Source organism: Protopterus annectens, chromosome 2.part2 (genome assembly GCF_019279795.1).
Source record: "Protopterus annectens isolate FY-2018-M chromosome 2.part2, PAN1.0, whole genome shotgun sequence".
Classification (NCBI taxonomy): Eukaryota; Metazoa; Chordata; order Ceratodontiformes; family Protopteridae; genus Protopterus; species Protopterus annectens.
In genome coordinates, this window is record NC_056730.1 from 396,468,240 (window position 1) to 396,484,038 (window position 15,799).

At 44.0% G+C, this 15,799-nt stretch overlaps 1 protein-coding gene across 1 annotated transcript in view; it reads right to left on the bottom strand.

Moving 5' to 3' along the window:
- The window catches only part of LOC122795645 (leucyl and cystinyl aminopeptidase), a 1,650,338-nt gene that overhangs the window by 369,575 nt on the left and 1,264,964 nt on the right, over positions 1 to 15,799 (bottom strand). Inside the window, exon 14 of the mRNA XM_044063917.1 lies at positions 14,140 to 14,324. Within this exon, the coding sequence (XP_043919852.1) occupies positions 14,140 to 14,324 (185 nt within the window). The remainder of the gene's footprint in view (positions 1 to 14,139; positions 14,325 to 15,799) is intronic.

Below are 15,799 nucleotides of genomic sequence, written 5' to 3' on the forward strand. Positions count from 1 at the left end.
GAAGATCACAGGGGAAAACCCCTGACAGGCCTAAACCAAAGAGTCAGAGCAGCCTAAATGTAAATATTAGGATCACATGACCTGACAGCTAAACCAAAACAAAGACAGTAGCAGAAAATCTTGACACTCTCCCTTTAAATTCTGCAGCCCCTGTCTATCACACATTGAATCTTCTTCTTCTTTCGGCTTTTTCCCGGTTAGGGGTCGCCACAGCGGATCACCTGTCCGCTCATGATTGGCAGTGGGGTTTTACGGTGTTGAGTTGCCAGCCCGGCGCCCAATCTTCCACAGAAGGCACACACACACACACACACACACACTCACACCTAGGGCCAATTTAGAGTGTCCAATCCACCTACAGCATGTCTTTGGGATGTGGGAGGAAACTGGAGCACCCGGAGGAAACCCACACGACCACAGGGAGGACATGCAGACTCCGCACAGAAGGCACCCCAGCCGAGGATCGAACCGGAGAACCTCTTGCTGTGAGGCACCCACTTATGTTACCAATATGCACAGAGATGTCTATTCTGTGTCTAACTCAAAATTTCAAAGAATATTCAGAAAAAATCTACATTCTACACACTTCTACATTAAATTCAGCATTTCACTTATTAATTTACAGCATTTCATGCTGACGATATGATTTGCACTTTTGTCTTAATGACTCTGATACATTTCCAGACTTCATTGTGCTTGTTCTTTTTATATTTAAAGTGCCTACCTACACCTCACTTTCATGTTTCTGGTCAACATGTAAATTCTTTAGAATGGGCTTGCCTTTCCATGTATGCGTTTTGTTCTTTCTACCATAAATTCTATGTAGTTTTACAAATCTCACATGCAGGATAATACATCTCTTCCTGATAGCCACATCTAATAAATAAGGCTTAGGTTTTAATTGCGTAACACCTTCTATACACTTTAAGGCTCTTGTCTTCATTAGGATTATAATGTATATGTGCTTTATTTCATACATTTTGTTTCATTCTGACTTATCTTACACACCATTTTTTTCAGTTACTTTAACTGTGTGTTTACAGTTTCACGTGCTCTGCACATATCCACATCCTTTGCAAAGGGCATATCTGTTAACAGCTTGCCCTCTGTATAATTCCCTATATCACAAACATTTCTGTTCTTAATGAATTATGCAACTCTAATTTGCATTCTTCAGTTTTATAAAGTACCTACAGCCTTTGTATGACAATTTGCCCTTAACATGAGAAAATCTTAATTTCCTTCTAGATTCAAATCCTGAACTTCTCATGTACTGCTACAACTTTATCCTTCTCCTTTTCAAGAAAAGTAAAATAGTTAAGCACCTTTAAAGGCCCCCCCCCAGTGACATACAGAACTGGGGCGCACTCTACACCTTCATGTTTTTCAGCTATTCTGCTTGCAGTAAGAATAAAAAGAATTCATGATTTTCAGCTATACTACTTGTGGTGTAATTTTCAGCTATACTACTTGTGGTGTATGTCAAATTTCAGGATCTAACGCCCCCAGTTTTCTGCTAAAATATATTGCAGCGAAATAATGCCCGGTGGCTACAGTTGCATCATTTTGCCACTTTGAATTGTACATCTGTACTTCCAAACAAAATCTTTTGGAGGTAAAAAAACATTTCTTCACTTTATTTCTGCAGCTGAAGATCTACAGTGCTTCAAATATTTCTTCACTTCTGACAAAACATATCAAAAGGATGCTTGCCATGATACTCAGTAAACATTAAAGACATGGGGAATGAGCTTCTAGGCCCATGAGCTGTTTAATCAAACTGAATGTTTAGAAAGAATGCGCATCACTAGACATACGGAGTTCCTGAGCTAGTCATTAGCATTTAAAGCTAGCACTCGATATATAAGATATTACACAACTTTGAATGAATGAGAGTATGCTTTTGCAGCATACTCATAACTGCAATATGAACTCAATTAATTTAAGAATTAACAAGGGTGCATGACTTTGCTACTGCGCTACCACGTGAATAAAACAGAATCACTAGCCATACTAGGTATTTTTTTAACTACTAAATGAAATGTGAAAGATACAAACAGTATGCTCTGTACAGTAAGTAAATGCTCTTTTTATTTATTTATTTAATTTTATTTATTGACATTTGATTGCTGGGAAAGTTCAACTGGGTAGGAGCCCATTTTCAGAAGCCTGAGGAGAAAAGCCCCAAAGTATTACAAAACATTTTAAGATCAATAATTTTACAGTCTTTAAAAATAATAAAGATTACAGTTAATTATTCCAAATTAGAAACAATGCTTACTGTGGTGGTGCTGCGGTAGCTTTGTCACCTCACAGTAAGACGTTGTCCGGTTCGATTCTCAGCTAGAGCGTCTTCTGCGTGGAGACATGCGTGAATCGGCATACCTTCCTTGAAGGTTGTGCATCAGGGCTGGTAACTCGGCATGTAAAAATCGACTACCAATCATTAGCGGACCGGAGTTCCACTGTGGTGACCCCAAACCGGGAAAAGTCGAAAGACACAACAAGACATAATATGGAAAAAAAGAAGTTATGTCCTCACCATAACGTTCCATCTGAGTAGGTACTTCATTTGTCTGCAACCTGTGGGTATCGGATCCGATCACGGATCCGAGCCGGCAGCTTCACAAGCTACATGATCCAAGCTCCTAACTCCTCCCCCTACCCATAATCCCCTGCCACTAACTGTATTTCCTCAGATCAATTTTGGCCAATCTAAATCATAACCTCGACAGAGGTATACCGAAGACCTAACCTCAAGACAGCAATATTTCAGGTGACCAGAAAAACCCAAAAAAGGGTTAGGGGGATGGCAGGGGGGGACGGTTGCATACAAATGAAGTACCTACTCAGATGGAACGTTATGGTGAGTACATAACTTCTTTATCTGAAGTAGTTACTTCATTTGCTCTGCAACCTGTGGGACAGAGTCCCCAGCTACCTAGACAATAAACCTGGGTGGCCTTATGGAAAGATATTCCGAAGCACCGCGGAGCCAAAAGAAGCCCTACTTCTTGATATCATATCCAGTTTATAATGAGAAGTGAACATATGAGAAGAGGACCAGGTAGCTGCTGAACATATGTCGTCCAAAGGAACCCTGGACCAGAAAGCTGCTGAGGTGGCGATGGACCGGGTAGAATGAGCGTGTATTCCCATAGGAGCTGGTTTGCCTAAAGACACATACCCCTGAACTATACATTGACAAATCCAATTTGCTAGGGTCACTTTAGAAATGGCCCTTCCCCTGGCTGATTTTACAAAGGACACAAACAACTGATCAGACTTGCGAAAATCTTTAGTTCCGTGCAAGTAAAAACGTAGTTGCCTGTGTACGTCCAGTCTGTGCAATATGTACTCTCCCTTATTCTGAAAATTTGGAAAGAACACGGGCAAATTGATTGATTGATTGATATTCGATTCCAAAGCCACCTTAGGTAAGAAAGATGGGTTAGTCCTGAGAAACACTCTATCCCTGTGAAAAATAAGATAAGGGGGTTTCATACACAGTGCTTGGAGTTCCGAAACCCTCTTAGCAGAAGTAATAGCTACCAAGAAAGCCATTTTCCAGGACAAGAATTTTAAAGGAATCGAGGCTGCAGGCTCAAAGGGTGGACTCGTCAGGGCTTGCAAGACTAGCGTCAAATCCCATGGGGGTACCACCGTTTTCACAGGAGGTTTCAAGAGAAAGATAACTTTGTGGTTGCCAATGATCCTAGTCCATCTCCCACATGAAAATGGGAAATGGCTGCTAACTGCACCTTAACCGTAGAAGCACTTGCTCCCTGCCGAAAAATCAGCGACAGGAAGTCCAGGATTGTCAGAATAGGAATTGTAAACGGATCAAGGCCCTTGTCTGTTGCCCAGATGGAGAAGTGTTTCCACTTGCTATTATATATCTTCCTGGTAGCCGGCTTATGAGCCACTACCAGAATGGCCTTCACTGGTGATGAGATACCGGGAGTCCTAGCCATCAGTGGAACTGGATCAACCAAGCCGCAAGCTTGAGGTTTACCAGGTTCGGGGTTTGACATCCTTCGGTATGTGAAATCAGGTCTGGAATGGGTTCCAGTATCCAAGGGGGAGTTAAACTTTGAGACCGCAGGTATGGGAACCAGATCTGTCGAGGCCAGAATGGGGCTATGAGGATAACTCTGCTCCCCAACCAAGAGGCTTTCTGTATGAACTTCGTCATAAGCGGAAGGGGAGGGTAAGCATAAAGAAGGGCCAAGCATGAACAAGAGCGTCTCTGGGAGTCTCCCTCTCGGGGGGGGGGGGGGAGGAGTATTGCGACGTACTCGCTGCATTTTGTGTTTAATGGAGAAGCAAAAAGATAGCAGCGAGGCCAACCCCACTTGCGGAAGATCTGCTTCGCAACTGATGGATTGAGAGACCACTTGTACAGAGTGAGAATTATCCGACTCAGTTTGTCCGCTAATATGTTGGACCGTCCCGGAATGTGCGTTGCTACTAGAAAGCGGTTGGTGGATATCGCCCATTCCCACACTCTCATAGCTTCTCGACAAAGGGGATAAGACCTGGTTCCCCCCTGTTTGTTTATGTACCAGACTACCGACATATTGTCTGTCTGGATTGCAATAGTCCCCAGAGGAAGAAGGTAGTGGAGAGCTTGCAATGCTAGAAGAACCACCCTCATCTCTAGGACACTGATATGCAGAGCGGTCTCTAGGGAAGTCCACGTGCCTTGGACGGTTCTGCCTGAACAATGCCCCCCCACCCAAGGTGAGAAGCATCCGTGGTCAACGTGGCTTGGGGCGGGGGAATCACAAAGGGTCTCCCTTGCCTCAGCTCTTGAGAGTGAAGCCACCAAAGAAGGGAATCCCTGCAAACTCTGCTCAGTGGAATTGGGGAGCTTAACGGGTGGAGTAACAGCGACCACTGAACCTGGAGGGTCCATTGTAAAACCCACATTTGCAGGCGTGCATGAAGGGATAGACCGATTGCCGCTGCCATAAACCCTAGTGCCCTCAGGACTAACTCCGCCGCAGGAGCTTGGTTCTGAAGAAGAGTAAGCACCTGAATCGACCATCTGCTCAGCCTGTCCAATGTCAGAAAGGCACGAGAAGCACGGGTATCCAATCTGGCCCCTATGAACTCTAAGACTTGTACGGGGCAAAGGAAGGATTTTTGAAGATTCACTGAGATGCCTAGACTCTGGGCAAGAGTCAGAGCGTAATCTCTTGCAACGCAGAGTTGATGCCTGTTGGCGGCGGTAAGGAGCCAGTCGTCTAGGTACGGGAAAACCTGAATGCCCTGAAGTCTCAGGTGGGCTGCAACCACAGACATTACCTTGGTGAACACCCTGGGGGCTGAGGTGAGGCCGAATGGAAGAACCCTGAACTGATAATGACTGGCTCCCAGCCAGAAGCGGAGAAACCTTCTGGATCGTCTGTCCATCAATATGTGGTAGTACGCATCCTTGAGGTCTATAGAGCACATCCAGTCGTTCTCCTGCAGCAGGGGGAGAACTGATTGAAGTGTGACCATCCGGAATTTTTCCTTGGGGATGAACAGGTTCAGAGCAGACAAGTCTAGGATGGGTCTTAGGTCCCCCATCTTCTTTGTCACTAAAAAGAACCTGGAGTAATAACCCAATCTGGACTGATCTGGGGGGACAGGCTGGATGGCTCTTTTTCTTAGCAACTTCAAAACCTCTGAAGCCGCTGCCGCCCTCTGATAGGGTGGAACATCGGGGAGGTGTCTGCTTGTAGGGGGAAGGCTTAGGAAGGGAATGGAGTAACCTCTGGATATGACGCGGAGCACCCATCGATCTGTTGTAATGGACTCCCAATTTGACAGATGCTCCGTCAACCGCCCCCCCGACTGCCTCCAGAGATGGACCGTCGGGTAAGCCCTCAGGGCTGCTGCGCGGGTCTGTCCGAGAAAGGCTCTCTAGACCCGAAATTACGCGGCCCCCCTCTGCCTGTGGGCCGGCGTCCACCTTGTCCTCCTCTGCCTCTGGAGGACGAGGGGTCCGAAGCTGGATGTGATTGCTGAGACTTGCAGAACCACAGCTTCTTTTGTCCCCTCCGATTCTTTGAGAAGGATCGTTGAGGATTAGAGAAGCGGACCCCGACGGCAGACAGCATCTTCCCGTCCTTCTCGCTTTGGACCAGCGTTTCGCGAACGGTCTTGCCAAAAAGCGAAGACCCGTCAAAGGGTGCATTCGCGAAGGACGCCTTGAAGGGTTCCGTGAAATCGCAAAGGCGGAGCCAGGCATGATGCTACAAGACGACCCCGGCTCTGCTGGCCCTAGCGGCTCCCTCCGTTGCATGAGAGAATAGCCGCATGGACGTGTTAGATATGGATTTTAGAGTGGCCATACGAGTCGAAAACACATTCTTGTCCTCGACCGACATGGACTTCGGGGGTGCTGCAGCATATTCCTTAATCAAGTCTCGCTGTAGCCTAATGGTATGTGCCATATAATTCAGTGCCCTCACAGAGAAGGTCGCTGAAGCAAACATCCACTTCCCAATGCAGTCCAGCACCCGAGATTCCTTATCTGGCGGGTGGACCGAAGAACTCTCTTGGGCGAGTTCTCTCTTCGTGGCAGCCGCCACCAACATGGCATCGACCGGAGACCCCTTGGCCCACGACTGTCTATCTGATGGAGGGCTAAGGACTTTGTCGGGCCGTCTCAGGATTGGCTCCACGGTGTCGGGCTCCTTCCACGCCCTGGTAGTAATAAGGTCTACCAGGGGGTCAGCCGGAGGGGACACCCAGGAGGTAGACGGGCCTGCCTCAAACGCCTCCAGGAACACGGATTCATCCGTGGAAGGTTTTTGGGCAGACCACCCCCCCCTCTAATACGCAACATCTCCGTGATGTCTCCAAAGTAGACATCCTCGGGGGGTGATCTTGGGGAACCTTCCATTTCATCCAAATCCGTATCTGTGGTGATGGACTCAGGGGAGTCCAGGTGTCTCCTTTTACACCTCCGTTTATGAGGGACCTCCTCGGTGGGACTGTCCGAGGAGGGCTCGTCAACGGCTTCCTGTTCCTCCACGGGAACCGAAGGAGGGCTTGGGCAGGCTGTCCCAATGGACGGATGACGGAGGATAGACCCATATGCAGCGGGGGTGCAGGAGGATCCGAAGCCCGGACCGGGGACCTGGAGGACCTCGACAGCACCCTCTCCACTACCTCAAAAGCCGAAGGAGAACTACTCTCCCCAGGCTCCGAGAGCAATCTCCTCGGCTCCGAGGTAGGGACTGGAGTCTGAGCCGATGCGGTCAGATCCGAGAGAGAAGTGCACTCTGACCTCAACGGTGCGGAAGACACATCAACTCCCCCGGATCCGACACTCGGCCCCGAGAACTCGGATCCGAAAAACTCGAGGGCATGGTTGGCATCGAAGAGACCGGAGCTATCAGTGCCGACGAATCCCCGGCTCCAAAAGGGCCCGGATCCGATGACTCCAAAACCCGAAAATGGGTTGGAGAAGGAGTGATCAGAGCAAAGACAGAGGCCGCACTCCCCCCCGAGGGGGGGGGGGGGAGGCAAGAGCACCCCCATCTGCATTTGGGTCTGCAAGAATCGACGCATCATCCGATTCATATCTGCGTCGGTGAGGCTCCTGGTCGACCTGGAGGAAGTCGTCGAGGTAGGCCGGGAGGGTCGCCTCGACGACCTCGAGGAAGACCGGTACTCCCCTTCCGGCTCCGGCGAAAAACGAGGCGAATGGAGCTGAGAGGGGGAGGATCCGGGAAACCTCGTGGGAGAGCTAGCCAGCTTAGATGGCAGGGCTGAGGGTTGAGTCTCAGCCCGCCTTTTTTGAGACCTGTGTCTCTCCTTATCTTTGTGCCTCTTCTCTTTAGAGGAAGAGGCACCAGAGTCCCCCGAACTCAAACCCAAATCGTGAGGTTGAGTCCCCGGTTGAGCGGGGGGAGTGGAAGGCACTGGGGCTGAAGAGACAGCCTGAGCCTTGGAGGGGGAGGAAGAAGCAGCTGAATCCTGGGGGAGCAAGCCCGCCAGGATCAGCTTACTCTTCCTGTCCCTAAGTGCCCGGGGGTTAAAGGCTGCACATATTTGGCAAGCCATTGAAAAATGGGCCACCCCCAGGCACAAAACGCACTGAGTGTGGCCATCAGCAGAAGAAAGCTTATGGCCACACTCAGTACATTTTGAAAAAACGGCCTTGGGCCCTTCAGCCATTACACAAACACGCACACTCAAACACTAAGTGGGAGAGGGGTGGACACAGAAAACTAACACTACTACACAAAAAAAAAAACTATTTAATTAACTATACTGTCTATAGGGACACTAAACAAACACACAACAATCAAACTATGAGAAAAAGCTTTTCTCTAAGAGAAAAAAGGAAGTGTCTCACCAACTTAGCTAAGGAGCTCTTCAAAAAGTAGCTGTCTTCAGCCGCGGCAAAAACGATCTGAGGTAATACAGTTAGTGGCAGGGGATTATGGGTAGAGGGAGGAGCTAGGAGCTCGGATCTTGTAGCTTGTGAAGCTGCCGGCTCGGATCCGAGATCGGATCCGATACCCACAGGTTGCAGAGCAAATGAAGTAACTCCTTCAGATCATTGCTTAGAACAGATACAAGTTATATGATAATAATTTACTAGTGAAAGAAATTTTAACCAGTTTATACAGAAATTAAAGGTAAGTTAGTATAATACAAACATCAACTGCAATATGAAGTGAGAGGAAAGCAGGCTTATGTAACATTTAGACAGAAAGCCAGGGAGAGAAATTGATGAAAGTACGGAAGAGAATGAAGGAAGAGTAAGGAGATGTAAGGTATGAACAGGTATATGTTCACATTTAGGGATAAAGTTTATCCAGGTGTTGAGCAGGAACAGAGCCAGCAAATGTCTTTTAGAATGCTTTTGAAGGATGGTAGGGAGAGTACAGACCTGATGAATAGAGATAAGGAGTTCCAGGCCTTAGCAACACGGTACGAATACAGACAAAACTGAACTGGCTTGAGCTGCCCAATCTCTTAAACTACACCTTGTTAACAGCTGCCCATTCCATGAAATACCAACCTAACTAATGTCCATCTCCAAAATGTTCTACAACCCCACACCAGTGATACAAAAGACTGACATCTTCCGACAAATTTCTACTGAAAGTTAAAAAAATCAAACAGTTTTGGAGACTCACTCTACTCACATCGCTAAGATATGGAACACAGTCCTTCAGCATATCATAGCTACTACCAACACCTTCAAATTCAAACAGCTCCTTAAAGCCCACCTATCCAACACATGGCACTGCACTTGTATAAATCCTGGACGACTCTACACCCCCCCCCAACACACCTCTCTCACTTTCCCACATACCATCAATACAAACACAAATACACAACTCGACAACTTCACCACCCACCCTAGACTACTCCCACCACTTTAGCAACTCACTTACTCTCTCAACTTTCACATACATTTTACCATCCATACACATCACTTAACAGCATATCCTTTATCACTACCTCACTCTCACCTCTACCAGGCACCCTTATTCTTGCTATACCCACTAACCTACCTCTTATTACCTCACACACTGTAAAATAATTAACGATCAGCATACAATAGTTTATTGTCACTTTTTTCCTCATTACCCTACAATGTAAACAAGTTTCTCATTATAAGACATTTGCTGAACATATACACTTGTTCTCAATCACATATGCTGTACTGCATTATATAAAACTACTATGGATGTATACTGTCATGTTAATACTACATTGTAATGTGAAACTTTTCTCCCCAGGCCTCCGTTGAAAATGGACTGCATGTGCAGTCGGACCTTCCCGGTAAACAAATGTCAAATAAATAAATTAAAATAAAATAAAACAAAAATGCCCAGGAAATTTGATAGGGTTGTGGGCAGATGAGTTTTTGGTCACTGGTTTGTAATGGTTCATAGGTAGTTACTAGGCTATTGGCCCTAGGGCCTATACAAGCCTAATCAAAAATGTACCCTGGCTTTCGCCACCCAAGAAAATTATTTTCCTGTGCCCCTGTCAAGCAGAACCACAGAAGTGATCCCCGGGGTGAATTTCCTATTACCCATCCAATATAGGTTCATAGGTAGGTTAACCAACTGTGAACATGGCTGTGCTGAATGTTATTTAGTGCTGGACAAGTAGATGGATTCTGGATAATTTTATAGGTGGGAAGAAGCTGTGTATGTGTTAGTTGATGAGGTAGTTCTAACCAATTTAGGCTTTTTAGTGCTATACAGTGGTGGGTTTTAAAAATTTAGCAACCTTATTATAGCATTCTTGAAGTTTTGATATTGGTGATGCCTGAAGGAAAGTAAGGATGGGAGAGTCATAAAGAAGTGTGAGGAGGAGATAACTAGTGGCAAATGTAGCTTTAGTTGCATCTGTGAGAAAGTTTTTGTCTCCATAAAGCATCCCGAGTTTTCAGATAAGTTTTTCTTATGCAATTTTGTATATGCAGGTCGAATTTAAGATTATCATCCACTATCATCCCTACCAATTTGCTATAAGAAATTACTTCAGTGTTTTATTATCAAGAGAGGGGACTTTACATTTTGTTTTTTCATGGAATGGAGATTTTGAGGAAGCAAAGTAGTAGTTTATTTTAAGGGGTGAGCATGAGCTGTGAGCTACAAAGCCATGTTTAAGTTGCTGTTAAAGCTTCCTGAGTAATTTTCTGGAGGTGTGCTAGGTCAGATGTGCAAATGAGCGTGCAGTCATCTGTGTACTGTATTAGGGAGGCCTATTTTGTGGATGGTGTTGGTGAGAATGTTAGAGAGGGGCAACCAAGGATGGAGCCTTGTGGTATACCAGTGATGAATAGGAGTTATGAAGAGAGGACAGAGTGCCACTTTACTGAATGATACCTACTGATTAGGTAGCTTTTGAACCATACAAGGGTGGGTTGAGAGAGACTTAATGAAGGCATTTGAAGTAGAAGTTTACTGTGACAAACTGTGTTGAAGGCTTTAGACAAGGTTAGAAATAAGGGGGAAACTAGCCTGCCATTATCTGTAGCTTTATTGACAGTACCTATATAGGTTAAAAGTTCAGTATTAGTACTTTGGGAAGGATGGAAGCCATGTTGCGTGGGGAACAGGAGTTCTTCCTGAAGGAGATAGTTTACCAATTGTTTTTAAATACATTTTCAAGTATTTTGGAGGGAGCCATATGACTGCTGAATTTCCTCCCTTGTGCAGAGGGATAATGCATACCTCTCAACTGTACAGATTTTCACAGAATGTCCAGATTTTTGCCTCATTATAGTCTGTTCCTCATAAAATTTGTGATTTTTCTAACAAATCACTGGGATGATCTGAGAAATGAAGTCACAAAATTGTGATATACATTTGTGTTTCAGACTTCAGAAAAATGCATGCTAAGACATTCTGTTAGTTTAGCAACTTTCTCGTGTACAAGAGCAATACTTAAAATCTGTCCCTATTTTTGGGCCTTTGTCCCCCCATTCTCTGAGACTTTGCTCAGATTATTTGTGCTAAGAGGTTGAGCAGTATGACAATGTGTGACTTTTTCCAGAAAGAGGAATGTGGGATTCCTGGACTGACCTATTTATAAGGATTGAGACAGTGTAGACAGTTCTATTGGTTGTTATTTTAAGGTACTTGTTTGGAACGTCATAAGTTAAAGTACAGCATGGTTTGAGTTTAAGAGTAGTTTTAAATAGGATGCGGGCACAGGTTTGAAGTGGTGGTACAAGGCTGCTGGGCATGTTTAGGAGTAGATGTTGCAGAATCCTTGGCTAGAGATGCTATACTATCAATGAAATAAGAGTTGAACTTGTATTGAGGTTTTGAGTGCTGTTCGGTTCATTTAATTCTTTTTTCACCTGCAGTGGTTAGCATTGCCGCCTCACAGCAAGAGGTTCTCCGGTTTGATCCTCGGCTGGGGTGCCTTCTGTGCGGAGTCTGCATGACCTCCCTGTGGTCGAATGGGTTTCCTCCGGGTGCTCCGGTTTCCTCCCACATCCCAAAGACATGCTGCAGGTGGATTGGACACTCAATTGGCCCTAGGTGTGAGTGCGTGTGTGTATGTGTGCCTTCTGTGGAAGGATGGGCACCGGGCTGGCAACTCGACACTGTAAAACTCCACTGCCAATCATGAGCGGACAGGTGATCCGCTGTGGCAACCCCTAACTGGGAAAAGCCGAAAGAAGAAGAAGAAGACGTAACAGACTTCAGTTATTTCTGCTTACGTTTAATTTACATGAGCACTTGAAAAATGTACTGACAGTACAGAGTTTTGATTTAAATGCAGTATAATCCCACCGCTACGTCCCAATACTTATAGAGAATAACCCAGATCATCCAATAAACGATTCCCTCAGCCTCCACTGCCCAACTGTGTGACTGAGCAAGTCACAACCAAACACTGCTCCTGGGCTGAGTCTGAAAAAGTTTCATGGAGATCAGTGCTCTACCCCTGAAAACAAATATAAATAAAATAAAAAAAAAAAGAAATAATTACAGGTTCATAGGTAAGTATTAGGCTAGCTGCCCTTGCAGGCCATTTTAAACCCTTCCCTTTTTTTCTGCTTGAAATAACCTATCCCATTTGGTTATAGATTGGTCTTACCCATCCCATGGTGAATAACTATATACTACCCCTAATGAGAATAACTGGGATCATACCAAAAATAACTTGAGGGGACCCATGCATGGTATAAAGTATTTAGGAGGTGCCTCTGTCGACTGGTAGTACAGGGTAGCAGTCCTGGGATGCAGTTTCTGTTTCCTATCCATAGATCTAAGCTGCACTGGAAATGGACAGGGATGACATTTTTTATGTGGATGGAGAGTCTGTTCCACAACAGCTGTATCCTCTGTGAGATATACTGGGTCCCTCCAAACAATTCTGCTGATGTTACAGAAGAGGTTTAGATCCCTATACTGAGTATTTATGATGAAATGTGACTTGCAGTAAGTTCCCATATGAAGAGCAATGGATGACACAGGATGAAGCTAAAGAAATATGTCACAGGAATATGTTCTGGAAGTTTCTGTATAACCCCTTTCAGGAAAGAGAGAACAAAGAATGTGCCCTTAGTTTAGATGAAAATAATCTAAGGGAACAGATGCTTGATTTAAGAAAGATGTCTAGACATATTAAGATCGATGACAAGAATAAGATTAAAGAAAGTCACTAAGACCCAAAATGTTAAAAGTTTGATATAACAAACAAACACAGCAATGTGCACATAGAAAAGGTGCTTCAACAAAGTATTAGTTTAAGGGTGTGCACACTTATGCAACCAGCTTATTGTATGCTTTTTATTTTTTATATTTTTCCCCTAACAGATGTTTTGTTTTTCAATTGAATTGTACATGTTATAGGTCATATTAAAGGTGGGAAAAGTTTGGAAATTATTTATTATGGTCTCATTTTTTTGTATCACACAAACCTGGCATTTTAACAGGGGTGTGTACACTTTTTATATCCACTGTAAATGGAATTTGTGTACATACATGCAGAATAATGTTTGCAGGGGGGGTGAAATTTAAGGGAAGGTAGGAAATGAGCAGTTTATATAACACTGAAGTCAATGAAAAATTTTAAAACAAAAACATATCTATACTGTATCAAAATAATTATGAAATTATAATTACAGCTTTTCTTTATTACTGTGTGTATGTCACATTTAAAAATGTCATGTTTAATAATGTTTAAAAAATTCTGAACTATGCAATCAGCACATAACTAGTCGGCAACGTATCAGACATACCCCTTCTATAGCTAGCATGCAATGCTGCTGTATGTAGCAGAAAGAGGCATGTGTACTCCTAAGTGCCACTATTAAAGACAGCAAAAAATCTGTCTGAAAAAAATATCCTCAGAAGAGGAAATCATGACTGTATGAGTTATGCAAATTGTTCCTGGAAGACACCAGAGAGAGTACTTTTCAGCCCGGCTTCTGCCTCATTTGGAAAAAGCTAGAACCTCTCCTCACAAAAGCTGGCCTCAGTAACTGAGAAAACCTGTTCAGACAACAATTGCTGGGTAAGTGTGTCCATCAGTGCTACCATAAAGTGAACCTCAGGACTATCCCTAGCAAAAAAATACTCAGGATGCTTGTACACTTTGCCTTCAGTGCAAGGTGCGACTTAAGAAGAGGATAGTAAAGCTTCATACCTTGCATTGTATGGAAAATGTATCCAGTCATCAAACATCTGTTTTGCATTCCGTACACATACAAGATGCTGGTGTCTGCAGGCAAAAGATAAAATTGCAGAGCGAAGCTTGCGATCAACCAGGAATCCATCATCAGTCCAGTTCTGTTTAGTAATAATGTTATCAAAGAGTTTCAGGGCAAAGTCCTACAAAGAAAAAAAACATAATACCGCAGTGATGAAAAAAATACAACACAAACCACAGTAACAGAACCACAAAAAGGTCATATTCTACGATGTACATAATGATGGAGGTGCTAAAGTTTTCCTTAACCTGTGTTACTGTCACTTTTAAAAGAATTATACTTCTACCAAATAATTTTTCAGGTATGTCAGGAAGGTAATGGGAAGGTTCAAGTCTATATCCAGCATATACTATCATATCTCACCAAGTCAGCCTCTGTCAAGCTTCCGAAAAGCCGTTGTGCTTCTCTACACATTACCAGAAATGTACAGCTGTGTGGGGTACTACCATAACAGCTGATCTTTGAGAATAGGTCCCTGTAATGGTAACTAATTACATCTGTATTTACCCACCTTCTACGCACAGGTTTCTAGGTGGATTTTTGTCAGAAGATACTTCTTCCCTGTGAGGCACAGTGGAGGTCTCACAGCTTTTCAAGGGGGAAACAGGCTTTCTCTTATTTTCTATTCTGATGTACTGTGTTCTTCACTACCAAAAGCACACTATGGAGAAGAGTATCACATTGAAGAACACCACAAATATTTAGTGCACACTAAAAAAAAACAAGTGTTTATCAATGCTAAATGCTGGCTTGCACAGCTTTGATAATTCAAAATTATTACGCAACTGTAAGGAATTATTCAGTGAACTCTATTAAAAACGGCAAAAAAGCAATTTGTGACTGCATAATAATTTCACACCTGAAAAACAGTAAAAAAAAATACAGTGCTTTTTGACAGTTGTGTTTGGTTTGCATTGTGTAACAATAGCTTTGGAAAAAGTGGATGAATAAAAGAACAGATAAATGTGTCAGTCATGATAATGCTGTTGAGAGTTGATACCCACCTTTCACTCTCTACTTATGCACCTATTTCTCAACCTTCTGCTGACCTACCTGGTAGATAATGCCTAACTGTTCAAACACAACTCCCCAGAATCCACACCCTCACATACTCAACTGGAGGCTTACTAATTTACAGATGATATCCTGCCTGATTACAACTACATAGGCTACACTCAAGCTCACTCTCCAACTCCCTCTCATCCTCCTTATGTCCTTCCTATCACCCTTTTTCACTTTTTCTTCATTATGTAAGACAACAATAAACATTTGTTTGACTTCAACAGATATGTTAACTTCCATGTAAATCCATCCATCCGTCCATAACCCCTTTTTCCCATTTTTGTCCGTGGGACTGTGGCATCACTTCAACAGTGACAATCAAAAGCCAAGGTTTACACCACCGGGTGGCTAGCCCTGCCACAGTTCCATGTAAATGCACAATACTATATATATGTTTACTCTACGTATATGTGCAGTTTCTTATATTCATGTATTTTATATATTAACACCCAGATGATGCACAATTTTCTGTTACTATTTGTGCGGAGCGAGCCTACAATTCATCATTTGGGATCAATGTCCTACCCCACTAAA